This window comes from Chrysemys picta, chromosome 4 (assembly GCF_011386835.1).
Source record: "Chrysemys picta bellii isolate R12L10 chromosome 4, ASM1138683v2, whole genome shotgun sequence".
In the NCBI taxonomy this organism is placed as follows: Eukaryota; Metazoa; Chordata; order Testudines; family Emydidae; genus Chrysemys; species Chrysemys picta.
Window position 1 is genome coordinate 7198779 of NC_088794.1, and position 18863 is coordinate 7217641.

Consider the following 18863-nt stretch of genomic DNA (forward strand, 5'->3'; position numbering starts at 1 on the left):
AGATAGCTTGTAACCCTACCCAGATGTGGATTCCCAGACAAAAAACTCTGTTAATGCAGAGTTATGGTTGCCCCGTGGTATCTCCTGCCCTTTCAGAGCATCGAGTTCAGCTAAGCTCAAACTTAACAAAAACCAAGAAATGAAGAGTTAAGGCACATGCCCTTGTAACCTTAACTCTGCCCCCTGGAGTTGGTAATAGCCAGTGGGAATTATCTGCATTCACTTCAGGTGCATTCACTGTGCTTGGTGCAGCTGTCTTGATTAGAGGGCACAGTTTGGCAGTGCGATGATTGTGAGAGGAGGCAATCTGGGGGGCCCTGCCCCTCTGAGATTGTGTGTGAGCCCCTCTCCCTGACCTCCGGATGTATGACCAAAGGAAAGAGGTGCACATGTCCCTAGGGAGATCCAGTCTGCCTTCTCAAGTGAGACCAGGTGCCCCTCCCCAATTCGCTTTTATAAGGGGACTGTTGGCCCCTTACTGAAACTTAGTGAGGGAGGAGGTGTTTTTTTTGTTTGTTTGTTTTTTGTTTTTGGTTGGCATCTCCCAGTATCAAAACAAAGGGGAAGGATCGATGGGAAATCAGGACCCTGAGACTGACAGTCCCCAGGCGCAATGGGAAGAGACCAACGCTCCAGGTCAGCCTTCCTCAGCGGCATGGGGCACGGGTCACTTGCTGGAGGATTCTCTGCACCTTGAAGTCTTTAAATCATGATTTGAGGACTTCAGTAGCTCAGACATAGGTTAGAGGTTTGTTACAGGAGTGGGTGGGTGAGATGCTGTGGCCTGCGTTGTGCAGGAGGTCAGACTAGACGATCGTAATGGTCCCTTCTGACCTTAAAGTCTATGAGTCTATGATTGACAGGGCAGGCCAATGCGGAGTCAGGGTCCCATCGTCCACATGAGTTGGAGCAGCCTGGGTGAGAGTGGAGGTGAGAGCAGGAGCCCGAGCTGAGCTGGGGAGCGGAGCCGCTCCAATGGGAGTAGAGGAGCAGCCCAAGGAGGTGCACTGCACGCAGAGCAGTAGCAGCAGTACTGAGGGAGAGTGGAAAAGGAGCTGGAGCCGGGGCTGGAGCAGTCCGTCTCCAGGTGCGGGGAGCAGTTGGCGAGAGCGAGGGGGACCCTGGGCAGCAGGCCCAGTACAGGGAAATGCCCCCAGCCAAGAGGCTTTGCAGACCAGACTTGGAGCGGGATTGTAACCCAAACGGGGAACTGACACTGGGGAGAAGGGCCCAACCACCTAGAGCCTGAGGGCGTGTGGCCACTGCCAGAGCAAGTGTCCGACCCGCATCATCCCTGCAGCACAGCCAGGCCCTGGGCCGGAGCCCGGGGAGGTGTGAGGAACAGACTGTGAACTTCCCCTACCTTCCAGAGACGGCTGTTTGTGATGTCCCCGTGCCCCGGAGCGGGGTGACGTGTTTTCCTTTAACCTTTCCCATTTTTTCCTTTTATTTTTCAATGAGTTGCTGTTTAATAAATCGTATTTGCTTTGAACTGTATGCAATGATCAGTGGGTCAGGGAAGCGTCTGGTGTGAAGAGAGCACCCCGGAGTGGGGACACCCTAGCCCCTGCCCTAAGTGATGGGACAAGACTGGGGGTCGAGCCTCCAGGAATCCTGGGCCCAGCCTTGTCGGGGTTTAGGAGGACTCTGCCACACAGGAGAGTGGAAGGGGAGCCCTCAAGAGCAGGGAGGCCTCTGGGTAAAGGAAGTGGGAGCGAGGACTCAGATCCTTTTGTTAGCCCGTTTCACCGGGATAGTGCAGAAACCAGGAAAGTTCCCCACAATAGTGGGACGATTCCCCCGCTTACACTTTATCATGGGACGAGGATCAGGCCATGATGTGAAATGTTTGGCGTGTGCAGTTGCATACAAGGCTGGTGAGAGAAATCTCAGCCCTGACGAGTCATAGCTGGCTGGCAGATCCCTTGGCTTTCTGCCTGCACACGCTCTAGGTAACCTGTTTGACGCACAGGTGTTAAGTATGTGCCTCACTAGAGAGCCAAACATTTTCAAATGCTGTTTGCAATGTGGGTCTCCCCAAAGGGGAATTGGGTGCCAGGCACTTGCTGGGCTAAACGCTGAGCGAGCATGGTCAGGGCAAAGGTTTGATCCTCAGATCTGTTAAAAAAAAGTGTCTAGACTTTCTAAGCAGTTTTATTGGGACGGGGATCGGTATCTCAGGACCCCCTTGATCACAAGATTAACTTCACCCTGCACATCCAATTTCAAGGTACAGTAACAACTGCCACGCCCCACCCCAGAAGCAGCTGCATCTCAGGGTTGGGTAAAGGAAACCAGTATAAACAGCTCCCACCGCCCATCCTAATGGTGGCTGCATCTCAGCACTCGGTGAGGGATCCCTGTGTAATCAACTCCCATGCTCCACCTCAGAGGCAGCTACATTTCAGCGCTAGCTGAGGGCTCCCTGTATGAACAGCCCCCTGTGCTCCACCCCAGATGCAGTTGCGTCTCAGCACTGGACAAGAGGTCCCTGTACAAAGGCACAGCCTGGAAAGGGCTTTGTTCTTGTGCAGGTTTACAGGCATGAAGAGATGAAAGATGGTCTCACTGCATATTTTCAAAGAGGAACAGGGTCTCCTGGCTCCATCGGTAGTTTCACCTCTTCCCCTTCTCTGTGCTGGATCAGAGAAGTGGTGTGCGTGGGGCCACAGCTGGGTCCCAGATTACAATCAGGGAAGATATAAGTCAGGCTGATTCACTGATTTCTCATCTGTCTGTATTTCCCAGCCTATTTCTGTATGTCTCACTCTCCGGCTTTGTTAATAATAGACATTTTGCCTTAACATTTCCCCCTATTGCTACCACTGGTGCTGAAATGCAGCTGCTTCTGGAGTGGGGCAAGGGGACTGTTGATACAGGGATCCTTTGTCTGGCACTGAGATGCAACCACTGTTTGGGGTGTTTGGGGAGCTCAGTCTGACTCTGATTTTCAGAGGGCGAGCACTGAGCGCTTTCGGGGGAATCACTTTCCATGTACGGGGGTCTCCCCCAATTTGACTCCCATAAAAATGGAGACACCCCTAATCACTCGCTGCTTTTGACAGTGATGGCCACTGAATCCTCAGAGTAACTGGCTAGAATCCCTGCTCTCTGCTTAGCCAGGTCTTCCACTCACCCCTCACCCTCTCCTTAAGTCAGTTATTTGCTTCTTTGATTCACCTCGGGAAACCTTTTCTAAAACCAAAGGAAACCCAGTTTGCTTTAGAGAAGTGACTGCTGTTAAAATGCCCCTTTAAAGTAATATTTTTATCCTTTTTTTTTTGAAGGGAGGGCGTGTCTATTGTAATTTTGGGGATCTTTATAAACACAGAGAGGGGAAGTAAAGGGATTGGCAAGTTTTCAACTTAGCAGGAAAGAGAGAGATCTTTTCTCCACAACTTCACAGGACATTATAACCCAGAGGTCTTTCTCCCACAGTTTCATGAGTTGTCATAACCCAAAGATCTCTCTCCTGCAGCTTTGTGAGTTGTCATAATGCAGAGATGTCTCTCCAACCGTTTCAATCATTACGAGGAGCTGAGAGAGACTTAATGCAGGAAATCTACTTGTGGCAGGATCGGGGCCTTCTCATTATGTAGCTTTTAAGGGAGGGGTGTTTGAAACAGGCCTGTGTTTTCTTCTTTTTTTTCTTAATTAATTTTTAATCCAATTCTGACAGTTCTCCGCTGATCAAAAACCTCAACAGAAAACTGTCTGGGGGTAAATAAACAATCGAAATAAGCATCGAGAACCAGAAGAAATTGACAATTTTTATAAAAACAAACAAACAAACAAACAAACAAACAGAAAAACACGTTTTTTTTTACCAGAATCAAAATCAAGGCCCCATTGTGATGGGAGTCCCCCTGTCCAGGGTACAAGGGCTATCTATACAGGGATCCTTCACCTGGCACTGAGATACAGTTATCTCAATTTGGTGTTTTTTTTGGTGGCAGTGGTGATGTAACAATCTGTAGTACCTATTTAGGTCACTAATCCATCGAGGTCTCAACTGGAGATTAGGACTTCCCACACCATATGCTGGAATCCAGGTTGGCCAAGATGTGGCCACTGACCAAGACTATGCTGATCATGTTGCCTTTCTCATGGAGAAGCCGGAGAATTTCAGCCTTGTCTTTCAGGGCTTCCAAGATGCTCCCAGTTGAACATCTTGTGGTAGAAGACCAAAGTCTAAAACCTCAGAGCTGGGCCACCAGAACCCCCCAGAGCAGGTCAGGTCAAGCACTGAGGAGAGTGTGGATGAGTTTATCTGCCTAGGCTGCATGCAGAGATCAGATGCCCTCTGATAATTAGGAAGCTATGAAGGCCATGTCTTGTCTATCAATGCAAAAACTTCTCTGCACTGAGACCAAGTTCAGGGTCTATCAAACCTGTGTCCTACTTGCATTAATGTATGGGTCAGAAACCTGAACCCTCTTATGGGCAGTCTTGTAGTGGCTAGAGAAATTCCATACGTGCTGTCAGCGTCAAATCCTGGCCATAAAGTGGTTTGACTTTGTGTGAAAATATCACAGTCTCACAAAGATCTGGCCTTTCTTCCTTTGTTCCAAGCAGCGTCGCATGCTCTTCAGCAATTTCACCAGGATGGATGGAAACCTCAGCTTATCATGTTCTCAACTCTCCATCGATGTGCAGAGGGGAGCACATCCTGACCCCACCTGGTGAATTCTCAAGATTAAACCAAATGTGGGAACTTCACTCTACAATGCCTGGGACAAGACCATCAACCATGGTCACTCTGGCTGGTGGGAACAGTCTTTAGTAGACTATGCATGTTTGATGATGATGATGATTGATTACCTATACAACTGTTACTAAAGGGTAAAAAGAAAGAGGCAGGTCCAAGGGTGTGTATGTGGGTGTGTTGGTTTCTGGACAGTTGTGGGTGGGGGAGGATCTCAATGCAGTTGTGTATAATTGTGTGTGTTTGTGTATGTGGTTCTCTCAGTGCAGTTCTGTCTGCGTAGTGCAGCTTTGTGCATGATTGTCTCATTGGGGAAACGTGGCGTTTCCACTGTGGATTTGTGTAAGGTTGTATCAGCTTAGAAGTGTGCAAGGTTGTCTGTGTGCTGGGATATATGTATATACATATCAATATCCATTGTGATTCATATCTCCATGTAATATGTTATAGGTCAGTGAGGCCTGGTATGAATGACGCGTGCTTGACATGAATACGTGCTTTGCAAGTTGGCAACCAAAGCAAGGACATAAGGCCAAGGACTAGTAGAACTATTTGTATAAAAACAATCTTGTTATGTTCCAAGAAAAATACAGAGAATCAGCAGAAAAGGAAACAACACCAGCTGGACTGATATAAAATTGTATACGAATTGGAGTCAATGGCATGCCTTGGATCATGGCAGCCCACCCAAGATTTTCTCTTTGGAGTTGAGTGGGTAGAAGGCCTAGTAAACAAAGGCAAAGAACCAATGATGCATCAGAATGGGTTATAAATGGTTGCCTATGATTTCTGCAAATCAGAGTCATTGATTAATCCAGAGTCCCGTGTGGATATAGATGTGGTTTTTGCTGGCTCCCCGCATCTTATGAACTTAGGATCAGAAAGAATCTCAACTGGCCTTTGGGACCATTCTAACCTTTGGACTCTGACATAGTATGTTTGGGGTGTGAACATGGAGTGAGTAAGGTTTGTTCTGTAATCAATAACGAGCATTTAGAGTATTGTCCAGTATCTGCCTGCTCCCCATCCCGTAGGGAGACCTCTATTGTGGGGTCCAACGTGTGGTGAAGAATGCGGAGGCGGGAGAGATATTAAGGAGTGATGGATTTTGAGACGGGGTCTTACAGTGTTGGGGGAGTCCTTATTTAAGACTAATAAGGGTGACTCCTTATTTGTGAAATTTGTAAAAATTTGTGCCAAAAAAACACGTGGGGAGGTACCATGTGGTGTTAGTGTTAGAATGTTAAAACACTGTTTAGGAAGAGAAGTAAAGGAGTGGAAGAGGCACCCCAGTGGACTAAAGTTAAAACCCCTTCTCTTAGAGAAGGAGATTATTGCATTTGGGACGTGCCCTTGGATGGAAAGTGCAGTGGAACCAGATGTAATATTTGATACCTTAGAAAACATGTTTGAGAAATATGTGCAGCTGTACAAGCCTAATGCCAGTAAAAAGCAAGCTGCCGTAGTATGGCTATTGTGGCAAGCTGTAAAAAAGGCAACTGCGTGTAAGGGGGAAGTCTGTGCAGAGTTACAAACATTACAGGAGAATTTTAAAATTTTCCAGGAAAATTTGGAGCAGGAAGTGAGGCTGGCACAGATAATGCAAACTCAGAACAAATGGGGAAACAAAATAGGGAATTGGAGAAAAGAATGATGGATTGGGAAAAGATCAAAGCAGACAAAGATAAATTAGACCAGCAAGTGATAGGAATGAAACAGTTAATTCAAGATTTGACTAAGGAAAAGGAAGAGGAGATCGCAAGTGTTTCTCACAGGCTGTGCCAGAAAACTGTAGCAGCATTGAAAAAACAAGTGAAAATACAGGAACTGCAGGTTGTGGCTGTGTGTCAAAAAGAGAGAGATTTGGATTTGGATTCCAATGATATTTGCTATGGAGAGGATCTGCGAGGGGGTCCAGAGAGAAGGGAATTTGATCAACCTCGAGAGGGGCTTTATACTAAGTTGAGGGAAGAAATAAGAAACTTCCTGGGAGAGCCTAAGCTAGGAAAGTCTGTAGCAGTGATCGAACAGAGATCAACCATTAAGGATACAGCGGGGGAGATCGTGTCAAAGGAGACACAAATAATTCCTGCGAGTTCATCAGACTTACAGTTGAGGTAAAGTCATTAGGCCCAGTGGATATAAAAAAATTAGCTACATGGCTAGTACAGTGGGCAGAGTTAGGAGGAACAGAGAATTTAAATATGAGTGAATCTTATAGGTTAATCAGGGCAGCTCCCACTGGAGAGATTAGACAGGCAGCAGATGGAGTGAAAAATGCTTTGGACAGGTAGCCAGAAACCCACCAACTGATACCATAATTTATTGTGCTGTTAAGAAAAGAGAGAAGTCAAAGACTCATGAAGGTATTATCCAGTGCAGATTACATGAAGCCTGGGGATTCACCCAGGATTACCTGTTAAAGAGAATAACATTGGGATTATTGGCTGGAGAAATACAACTGGTGACTAATTCCAGGGCAGAGGTCGCCAGACATCTCACAGCTGATTCTTTGATGGCAGTTGATTTGAATCAGAGGGAATTTTGGAATGACGTGTTTGAAGGACTGGATAGAAATTTATTAGGGATGTCTACTAATTTGGTGAAGCAAGCAGCCCAGGATGAGGGGTTAACTGTTATGAATGCAGTGGAGCATTGGATAGTTTGCCAACGAATGATGCCAGGAAAGCCAGGTAGAAGGATTGAAACCCAGAGTACCTTTTGATGAAGCAATAACATATTCAAATGAGAGTGCTTATAGATCAGGATACCATGAGAGAGGAAGAGGCCGTGGTAGAAGACAAAACACCCCACCCCAAAGAGGTAGAGGGTGGAATAATCAAAATGAGCCCCAGAAGGGAGCAGATGTGACTTGGAATATCGCTTGGAGGTATTTGAAATTGAGGGGAGTAGATATGGAAATGTTTAAGGAGCAGAAAAAGGTTGCAGCCGTGCAAGCTGAGGGTTCAGGGAAACCCGCTCTATGGGGAAGCCCCGATGACAAGTAGCTCCCACTGGAAATCGGCCCTCAGGAGTGGGAGATGGTAACTAGACTAAGATGGGATTCAAAGGGGAGGCCAAGGACAACTGTCACTGTGGGAGATAATGGACCCGAAGATCCCTATTGGATAGTGGGACTGGTGTAAATAGAAGTTGTGATTTGACTCGATATGTGTCAGAGATTATTACAGCAGCCTCCTTTATTGGGGAAGGGTGACAGGAAAAATGTATCATTCAATAGAAATAGCTACACTGAGAGAGAGTGGGGGATGTTTCTTGTAAAGAACAAATGCTTCAGATAGATCCAGCAGCTAAGCCAGTAATATTGGGGACTCCGTTTTTGAAGAGGAATCGGTTGGTTTTGGATTTAACTCATGCAGTTCTGTGGCGTGTGCCTGGCTGGACAGAAAGCGGCCTGACAGCCGGGTACATGCCAAGAACATGTGCTGCAGAAGCAGGGGAGGAGATTATATTGGATCAACAGGATGTGGGGAAAGGAGTTCCCCCGCGTAGGGATTAAGAATAAAGCGGAATGTGGTCAAATCGAAGCCTGTGTTAAAATCGTGGGGGACAAAGTGCCACCGCAGAGACAATAGAAATCTCCTGTGCCAGCAGAGGCAGGAATTGAGAAAACAATGGAATCATTAGAACAACAGGGAGAGTTTAAAAAGGGGAATTCCTCATACAATAGCCCAATTTGGCCAGTATTAAAAGCCTCAGGAGACTGGAGACTGACAGTGGATTTTAGACAAATTAATAAAGCTGCCCCCCCCCCCATGGCACCAATAGTAGCAGATCTACTTCAAGTGATGGCAAGAATACAGGGGGCCCCTAAATGGTTCCCTGTCATAGATTTGGCAAACTGTTTTTTCGCCATCCCATTGCATCCCGATTCCTGGGCCCGCTTTGCGTTGACTTTTAAGGGACAACAGTACTTGTTTAAAAGAATTCCCCAGGGCCTACACTGAGCTCCAGCTATTGCACACAAACATGTGGTGCAAATGCTGGATCAATTATCCAAAGAGGATCGGGAGAATGTCACCTCTTATGTAGACGACATATTAGTTGGGGGGACACTGAAGAGGAGCTGGCTGAGTGGACGAAAAAGTGTTGTAGACTCATCCAGGAAACAGGTTTCAAGGCTAATAAAGAGAAAGCCCAACTAGTGCAGAGGAGAGTGAATTATTTGGGGGTGACCCTCGGGGAACAAGGAATTCAGGTAGATCAACAAAAGGTGAAATCAGCAATGAATTTACCAAGGCCAGAGGATTCTCATGTGTTGAGGGTGATATTAGGAGGGTTTAACTATTTAAGGAAACACATGGACTTTTGACACTATAACTGTCCCTTGTGGTGTTTACTAGAAAAGAAAGGAGAGTGGGAGCGGGGGCCTGAACAAGAAAAAGCTTTCTGTCATTTAAAACAAGCCTTGCTGCAAGCATTGAAATTTCCAGATAAACAAGCCATTTGTGATTAAGTTGGCAGCAACCCAAGAAATTCTAGCCTCAGTACTAATGCAGGAGATTGACAGGAAGTTAATACCAGCCAGGCTCCCAGTAGAGAGTCAGGAGCCGGGCAGCACCCGGGCTTCCTGCGGGGAGTCGGATGGGCACAGCCCAGCTCGGAGTGAGGAGTGGGGAGCCCAGGCAGCAGCCCAGATGGGATCGGGGAGCTGGTAGAACAGGGGCTAGAACCCTCCACCCACCCCAGGCCACAACCCCAGCTTCTGAGTGGCTTTCTTGTCAATGTCCTGGCTCCAGCACAGAAAGAAAGGCCACCAGCTGATGTAAGTAGCCCTCAGTGTCTACACGGACACTGCGTCGCCCTAACTACACCGACATTAACCCTTCGCCTCTCGCCGAGGTGAAGTTATGATGTCAGCGTAGTACGGCACTTTCATCGGCAGGACAAGGCTGCAGTGTGGATACTGACATAATTACGTGGATGTAAGCTGCCTTACGTTAATCTAACTCTCTACTGCAGACCAGGCCCCCGTGTAGCCAGGGGTCTGTCTTTCTCTCCCTGTGTAGGTTTTCATGTCTCTCTGTTTCAGTGTAGGAGTGTGTGTGTGTCTCTCAGCGTCGCTTTGTGTTTCCCTGTCTGAGTGTAGTTGTGTGTTTGCGAATTTAGTTGTGTGCCTCTGCATGTCTCAGTGTAGCTGGGGGCTTGTGTCTGTCTCGGCGTGGCTTTGTGTGTCTTTTTGTCTGAATGGAGTTGGGTGTGTGTGGCTGGCTCAGTGTAGCTGTATGTGTTTCTGTCCGAGTGTATCTGTGTGGGACTGTCTCAGTGTCATTGTGCTTGTCTTTCTGCCTGAGTGTAGGCATGTGTGTGTGTGTCAGTGTATCTCTGTCTGTTTGTCTCTGGTCTGTGTAGTTTTGTGGTTCTGCCTCTCTCAGCGTAGCGGTGTGTCTGCCTCAATGCCACTTAGTACAGTAGAAGCCCAGAGTTTCAAACACCTTGGCAACACAGGTTGGTTGTAACTCTGAACAAAATGTTATGGTTGTTCTTTCAAACATTTACAACTGAACACTGACTTAATACAGCTTTGAACCTTTACTATGCAGAAGTAAAATGCTGCTTTTAACCATCTTAAATTAAATGAAACAAGCACAGAAACAGTTTCCTTACCTTGTCAAATCTTTTTTGAAACTCTCCCTTTATTTTTGAGTAGTTTGCGTTTAACACTATACTGTAGTGGTTTTTTTGTTGGTTTTTTTTTGGTCTCTGCTGCCTGATTGCACTTCCGGTGCCAAATTGATGTATCGATAACTTGTCAGTTTGTATCTCTGGTGTTGGTAATGCCGAGGTTCTACCGTATGTCCACCTATGTCAGTGCAGCTGTTGATGTGTCTGTCTGTCCATCTGTCTAATTCAGTTTAGTTTTCTTCCCTTCTTTCTTTGACTTCTCCCTGCATCTCCCCTGAGTCCAGTCCAGTCCCCTCCCCAGGGCTGGTCTCACCCTCCCTTCACATGACACTGATTGCACTTCTCTTTACTCTGGCACTCCGCTGCTTACGCCGCAGGCGGTGCCTTCAAATCTCACACCTCCTGGCACAGGCTTCCTGCACCCTTCACTGCCTTCCTTCACCCAGCCCAGGATGGACCCCCTGCCTCTGCTCATCTACCTGTGCACAGGTAAGTACTGGCCAGCAGGATGGGGTAAAGCTGAAGTCCCCCATGCAAGATGCCCGGTGTGTACATCTCCAGCAGGGGGATGGAAGCAGCTGGACTGTCAGGACACCTTGGTTCTGACCCTGGCTCTGAGAGAGGAGTGGGGTCTGGTGGGTAAGAGCAGGGAGGGGCTGGGAGTCAGGACTCCTGGGTTCTTTCCTTAGGACTGAGCAGAGGGTGCAGGCAGAGCAGGTGTTCCTCCCCCACTGAGCCTCAGCCCTTCTAGCTGGTTTGGGTGGGTAGCTTTGCCCAGGACCCCCAGCAGTGGGGTCAGAGCACTTCCCGAGAGACCCCCATCTGCCCAACTGCTCTGGTGCAGGCTGTGCAGAGATGCTGATCTCACCCAGCAATTTCCAGGAGTGGCTGGAGGGGATATCCAGGGGGACCCATCAGGGATCTGTAGGGGGTTTGGCTTGGGGGATTTGGGTGGGGAAAAGGGTAACATGGTTAGTTGGGGGTGGATTGGCACTGACTTAGCTTAACAGACCTCTCACACTGAACTCCTGTCTCCCAGCCCCACCTGCTCCAACCCACCAGAGCCCACTCCCCTCCCAGGGCTGGGGCGAGAACCTAGGAGTCCTGATTCCCAACCCCACTGGCTCACACCCACCAGACCCCACACTCCCTTTAGAAAGGAGTGTCTCTCTCCAAGTTTCCCAATTTGAGTTCTCTAATACAGACAATGGTCCTGACTCTCCCATCCCCCACCTCTCTAGACTTTTGGTCAGAGACGCATTTGTCCAAGTCACTCCCCCCCCCCCCACACCCTGTCCCAACACACCCCACGCAACTCCCTTGGGCCACCCACTTCCTCAGAGCGGTGGTGTCATCACAGCTGTGCTTTCTAGGGTGGAGGAAAGTAATTGTAACTTACCCCCTGCACTTGCCTGGGGATAGAACTCAGGAGTCCTGATTCCCAGCCCCACCCCCGCTCTAACCAGCAGACCTCTCTCCCCTCCCAGAGCTGGGGGTAGAATCCAAGAGCCCAGCACCACCTCCCCTGGTTCCCCTTCCCCAGCCTCTGCAGCGCCTGACTGGTGCCCCTCCCAAGTGGGTTGCACCAGAGGACGAGTTGTTTCCCAATTGCTTTGCAGAGCCTTGTAGGCGTGGGGGAGCCACTCTGGTACCAGCAGAGTCAGGACTAGGCAGAAGATGGAACAATTGCTTAGAGCTCCGAGCAGCTCAAGGGGGCCTAGGGTGACCAGATGTCCAGATTTTATAGGGACAGTCCTGATTTTGGGGTCTTGTTTTTATATAGGATCCTATTACCCCCCACCCCCGTCCCGATTTTTCACACTTGCTGTCTGGTCATCCTCAGGGGGCCCCCTATTTTGTTTTTTAGCATGTGTTTGTATGTGGGGGGAAATATGCCTGCTGAGGGCCCCGCCTGGAGACAGAGCAGCTTGGGACACTCCCTGTGAGCACACACACACCACACCACACACACTTCCTTCCTCTGGAAAGTCTTGCCAACCCACCCCCCGGACTCCTGGGTTCTACCTCCAGCGATAGGAAAGCAGTGGGGGCTAATGAAGGAGAGTGGGAGGGGGGTGGGGTGGGCATCAGGACTCCTGGGTTCTTCCCCTGGCTCTGGGAGGGGAGGGGGGTTTTGTGGGTTGTCATGGTTACTTACCAGAAGGCCTCACACTTTGGCCGAGCTCACTGAACTTTCTGGGGGCTCCTCATATTCTCCCAGCCCCCTCTCTTGTGGGACCCCCCTGAAGCCCTCCACCCCCTGCCAGGGGCTCTGTATGCCCATTATTCCCTTTCTCCCCTGTGTTCACCAATCCCCCATGATCTCTTTCCCGCTCCCCTTCCCCCATACAAGAGGACCCCAATCTCCCCCACCTGCCAAGGGTTCTGGGGGCTCCATTTCCCCATCTCCACCCCCATGCCAGGATCAAGTGTACATCCCCATTGCCCCCTTCTCTCCCCCCCCCCACGCCTTCTCTCTCACCATTCTCGGTTGATCGGTTGTTCAGGGTGTCACATGTGATGCCGGGATGAGGGATGGCGGAAGGTGTTCTAGACCGAGCTAGCCGAAGCTGCAGGCTCTGCTAACCAGATGCCAGGGGGTCTGTGTGTCCGCCATTTCCCTCCTTCCAGTTTTCTGGTTTTCCCCAAACCCACAGGGTTCTGCCCCCTTGAGACCTGAAACATTCCCTGAAATTTTGGACGTGATCAGATGTGACGTTCAAAGCGCATCATGACGCAGACAGACACACAGATACCCGGACTCCAATTCTACGTATTCCTGTAGGGCTCAGCCAGGGACCAGCACCCCACTGTGCTAGGGGCTGTACAAACACAGAGCAAAGAGATGTTAGAGCAGGGTGCGGGGGAGGGGCTGGGAGTCAGGACTCCTGGGTTCCATTCACTAATCTGGGAGGTGAGTGGGCTTTGGTGGGTTGGACCAGAGGAGGCTGGGAGCCAGTCCCACAGCCTGGAGGGGCTGGTGCCTAAGGCCCACCACTGGCCCCACTCTGCATAGGGGAAGCTCTAATGGATGAGTGTTTAACCCCTGCAGTGCTGGCACCAAGCCGTGGATTCAGCGTGGACGTGGAGGTACCCATCACCTTCAAGGAGGCAGCAGTGGGGTTTGGGCAGAGCGTGGTGCAGTTCGGGAGTGCCGGAGCCGGGGGGTAAGGGCCAAACGTGGGCTCAAGGCCCTACATGACTTCTGCCCACCCCTGAGGGGCCTGTCTGTCTGGGCTGCCCTGCCTGGCCCCCCCCCCCCAGTGATGATGGGGCGCCCCTGAGCCCCTCTTTTCTCTCTCCCACACAGGCTGCTCGTCGGGGCCCCACTACAGATGGGAGAAGTGAATGAAACTGGCAAAGTCTACAAGTGCGACCCGGGCTCCAGACGCTGCCAGGAGATCCCCATTCAGAGTAGGGCCACCCGCTGCTATGGGGTCCAGTGGGGCAGGCTGTGTGGGGAGGGGACTTGGAGCCAGGTCTCCTGGGTTCTATTCCAGTTTCTGGGAGCAGAGTGGGGTCTAGTGGTTTAGAGAGGTGTTGTGTGGGGAGGCTCGGAATCAGAATTTGTTCTGTGTCGAGCTCCGGGAAGGAAGTGGGGTCTAGTGGGTTAGAACAATGGGGGCTGGGAATCAGGACACCTGGGTTCCATTTCCATTCAATTGCAGGGGTATGTACAATGACTTCCTCTCCTCCGCCACCTATCTGGGAAGGAATTGAGTCAGAAGAGCCATGTGGGGGTGGGGGGTGGGGAATGACTCAGAGAAATGATGGGCTAAACATATCCAGCCACAAGATTTCTCAACCTGGTGCTGGCGTGTGTTTCCTCTCAGGGCCCCCGGATGCAGTGAACATGTCCCTTGGATTGTCACTGGCTGCCCGAGACTCCAATCTCCTGGTGGGTACCACATCCAGAGGGGTTGGGGGTTTCTGGAGTGGCTTGTTTATACCAGGGTATCACCCAGAATTAAGTTCAGTCATTTGCCCAGAATTCCACAGACTGGTCCTCCCCGCAACAATGTTTGTGAGATAGATTGTCAGCGTGGTGATGCCCTAGAGTGGGTGATAACCTGGTGATATCACAGCCACCTGAGCACCTGGGGAGCTACCATCACAAAGGAAGATGTGACCGCGGGATGTGAACGCCTGTGCGCTGTCACAGGGAGGTTGATAACTGGGTGACATTTGGAGGGAGGATGGATTGATATTGCAGGAATGGGTGAGGTCACCACAGCTAGAGCAACTGTGTGGTGATGTCATGGTGGGGATGGTAAGTGGGGGAGGTCACTCTGACTGGAACTGTGCATTTTCAAAATATTATTTATTGGGTGTATTATGGTAGTGCCCAAGAGCCCCAGTCATGGACTAGGACCCCTTTGTCCTAGGTGCTGTACAAACACAGAACAACAACACGATCCAAGGGTGCTTACAAGTGTAAGCGGGGGAATGGTCCCGCTATTGTGGGGAAATTTCCTGACTTCTGCACTACCCCGGTGAGGTGGGCAAGCGAAAGGATCTGAGTCCCCGCTCCCACTTCCTTTACCCAGAGGCCTCCCTGCCCTTGAGGGCTCCCCTTCCACTTTTCTGTCTGGCTGAGTCCTCGTAACCCCAACAAGACTGGGCCCAGGATTCCTGGGGGGCTCGACCCCCAACCCTGCTGTGGTTACCTAGGACAGGGGCTAGGGTGTCCCCACTCCGGGGTACTCTCTTTACACTGGGCACCTCCCTGACCCACTGATTATTCCATACAATTTAAAGCAAATACAAGTTGTTTAATTAACAATTAATTTAAAGAAAAGAACAAGGAAAAATGGGAAAGGTTAAAGGAAAACACATCACCCTGCTCTGTGGCAGGGAACATCACAACCAGTGTCTCTGGAATGTCAGGGCAGGTCACAGTCTGCTTCTTGTAGGTCCCAGGCCTCCTTCTTAGGCCCAGGCCGTGCTGCAGCGACGCTGCGGGTTGGACACTTGCAATGGTGGTGGCCACACACCTCCGGGCTTTGAGTGGTGGGACCCTTCTTCCCAGCGTCAGCCCCCCGTAGGGTTAAGGTCCCCCTCCCGGTCTGGCCTGCAAGGGCCCTTGTCTGGGGGTGTCTTTCTGTGCTGGGCCCTTTGCCCAGGTTCCCCCTTGGCCGGCCCCACTTGCTCACCACACCTGGCTCTGCGGCTGCAGCTCTGCTCCCAGCACAGGATCTGCTCTCCCCGGGCTGCGTCTCTGGCTCTGTGGCTGCAGCTCCACTCCCAGCACAGGATCTGCTCTCCCTGGGCTGCGACTCTGGCTCTGCGGCTGCACCTCTGCTCCCAGCACAGGATCTGCTCTCCCTGGGCTGCGTCTCTGGCTCTGCGGCTGCACCTCTGCTCCCAGCACAGGATCTGCTCTCCCTGGGCTGCGTCTCTGGCTCTGCGGCTGCAGCTTTGCTCCCAGCACAGGATCTGCTCTCCCTGGGCTGCGTCTCTGGCTCTGGATCTGGCACGGTTCTGCTCTCCAGCTCAGCTTGGGCCCCTGCTCTCTCCTTAGCTCGGCCCCACTCAGTCTGACTCAGGCCATTCCAGTTCACACGGAGGACGGGACCCCCTCTGGCCTCCTGACTCCCTGATTAGCCTGCCCGCCCTGTCAATCAGGCTGATCTGGAGCATTGGCCTCTCCCCATGGTTCCTGGGGACCGTCAGTCTCAGGCTCCTGATTTGCCCTCGACCCTTCCCCTTTTAGTGCTGGGAGCTAGCCAACCAAAACACCCCCACTGAATGTTAGTAAGGGGGCAACAGTCCCCTTACATTCCCCCTTGCTAAAATACTGCCACATTCACAATATTCACACCGGTACATCCGGGCCCCATGGTAACAACATAACCCATGTCATTTCTTTCTGACCTCCTCAGCCCTTGGCTCGCATATGCGATCACACGCTCGGCCCCCTCTTGCTTCTGGCTGAGCACCGCACCTAGGCCGTGCAGGCTCCCGTCTGTTGTCACTATAAATGGCAGGCTAAAGTCAGGATATGCAAGCACAGGTGGTGACATCAGCCGATGTCTTAATTTGTCAAAAGCTGTCTGACAGGCATCATCCCACACAAAACATTGATCCCTTCCCTTCCTTTGGGCAGGCTGGCCCACTAGTCCATATAGTGGTGCAGCAATGTGTGCAAACTTTGGAACAAATCGTCTGTAATAGCTCATGAAACCTAGAGCCTGCCGCACTTGCTTGGCATTCTTGGGGACCGGCCAATTTTCCAGCGCCCTGGTCTTCTCTTCATCTACCTGGATTCCATCCTTTGAAATTACATGGCCCAAGAATTTGACTTTTTCACGTAGGAGGCAGCACTTACTTGGCTTCAGCTTCAATCCATGTTCCTTCAATCGTGTGAAAACCAAGTCCAATTTTTCCATATGACTCTCAAAATCCTTGGAAAACACAATAACATCGTCCAGGTATATCAGCAAAGTGTCTAAGATATAGTCTCCTAACACCCCCTCCATTAGTCTCTGGAACGTAGCAGGTGCATTACACAAGCCGAATGGCATACGTGTCCATTTAAACAGCCCAAACGGAGTCGTCACTGCTGTCTTTTCCCGGTCTCGTTCTTCCACTGCAACCTGGAAATAACCAGAAGTTAAATCGAGGGTTGAAAACACTCTTGCACTTCCTAATGCATCCAGTGACTCTTCCACCCGGGGTAGCGGGTAGGCATCCTTGTGCGTTACCTCATTCAGTTTCCTGTAGTCACAGCAAAATCGCACCCCACCATCTTTTTTTATTACAATCACTGCGGGTGATGCCCACGGACTGTGGCTTTCTTTAAGGACACCTTGAGTCACTAGGTCCAGAATGTGTTTTTTTACCTCCTGGAACACTCGTGGTGAGATCCGCCGGTGTCTCTGTTTTATCGGGACAGCATCTCCAGTGGCTATTTGGTGTGTCACTGTGGTGGTGTAACCAAAGTCCCGCTCATCCCTGGAAAAGACCTCTTGATGTTTCTCCAGTAGCGCCCGCAAACGGCCAACTTGTGTAGGGGTTAGCTGTTGGAGGTCCACTTGGACTGGAATGGGTAGCTCTCCATCAGGTGCCGCTTGCGATGTGGTAACCTGTGTGCCTTTTTTTACTTCTATCACCCGCAGCTCATCCCCATTTTCTTCCAAGGCCACCCCCAATGGGGGCACCACTCCTTCAGGACGGTGTACCTCTGCCACTCTGGTTCGGGGGTACAATTTTATGGCCTTCTTACTTGAGTTTAACAGCCTGACTGGCACTTTTCCTTTGCTGGCATTAGCAAGTACATTTGCAACCAGGAGCCCATTAGGGAGACTGGCCCCAGGTGTTGGCTCGACAAGCACTCTGTATCCGTCAAAGTCGCTTGGCACCCGGCAGCGCCCATCAATAATCTTCTCACTCCAGGGAGGTATAACCACCTTCTGTCTCCCTGCCACCTTAACATAGCCAATTTGTCCCGTTGGACCCGGGAAACGTCCATGTCTCTCCACTTGGGCTAGTACCTGCTTCAGTGTAGCGTCCTTCCTAGGCTGCCCGTGACGGTTCATCTCCAGGGTTCCTTCTCCTACCAACAGTAATTCTTTCAGCTCTCTTATAATATTCATCCCGAGAATTCCCGGTACTCTGTTCTCCATTAAAGTCTTTCCTGAAGCTGTGTCCTTTAGGATAAAAATGCATTTCCCAGGGATTGTTCGACCCATGTACCCTACATCAGCTTCAAGACACCCCACCACAGGGATGGCAAGTCCATTAGCTGCCGTTAGCTGTACAAATCGGGTATTATGCATGGTCAGATCTCTCTCTTTTAAGTAGTTTCGGAAATATGATTCAGAAATAGTGGTGACTTCTGAGCCAGTGTCTATCAAACAGCGGGTTCTCACCCCTGCTATGGTTATATCCACTGTCAAGCAGTCCCCGAAAGCTCGGCCACAGAAGTCGTTGAATACACTAACATCATCAGGGTCCTTTTCCTTGCTGCTGACACACTGCCCTTTTCCTAGGGACAGCCGTAGAAACCCTTCAGTCCCCACTTGGCCTTCTGATGGTTGGCTGCTTGCTCCCGGTGCCTTTTGAATTTCAGGCGCCTGGGACTCCAGTCTCCTTCTCAGTGTACAATCTCGGCTAGTATGTCCTGGCCTTTCGCAAGTATAACAAATGTATCTTCCCAGCTCGTCCTTCAGTGGAGATCTTCGGGATCCTGGGGCCCTTGGATATCTTGGCATATTAGTGGGAGGTTTTCCTTTCATCACCTCAGTCATCACTTTCAGCATCTCCCCCTGCTGGACCGCCAGTTTTTGGACAGCTTCACTCAAGCTTTCCAATGTTAGCTGTGTTTGGGGCAGGGCCTTTTCCCCAGCAGCTGCATTCACAAGGCCGCCACTTCGTGTACGGGGGTTAGTCTTTGCTGTCTCTGCCACAGGAACTTCCTCTTCTTCTGACCACATAATAGCAGCCTGCATGAGTTCATGGAACTTCTTACTGGGCTCTTCCTTAAACCTCCTTTTCATTTCACGGCGGAGGG

At 50.5% G+C, this 18863-nt stretch overlaps 1 protein-coding gene across 1 annotated transcript in view; it reads left to right on the plus strand.

The window, feature by feature from the left end:
- The first annotated feature begins 6343 nt into the window (after positions 1 to 6343).
- LOC101933870 (uncharacterized) overlaps positions 6344 to 18863 on the plus strand; it is a 99031-nt gene continuing 86511 nt past the window's right edge. Inside the window, exons 1-4 of the mRNA XM_065591000.1 lie at positions 6344 to 6822; positions 10763 to 10840; positions 13662 to 13765; positions 14185 to 14249. Of these exons, the coding sequence (XP_065447072.1) occupies positions 6356 to 6822; positions 10763 to 10840; positions 13662 to 13765; positions 14185 to 14249 (714 nt within the window). The 5' untranslated portion in view covers positions 6344 to 6355. The remainder of the gene's footprint in view (positions 6823 to 10762; positions 10841 to 13661; positions 13766 to 14184; positions 14250 to 18863) is intronic.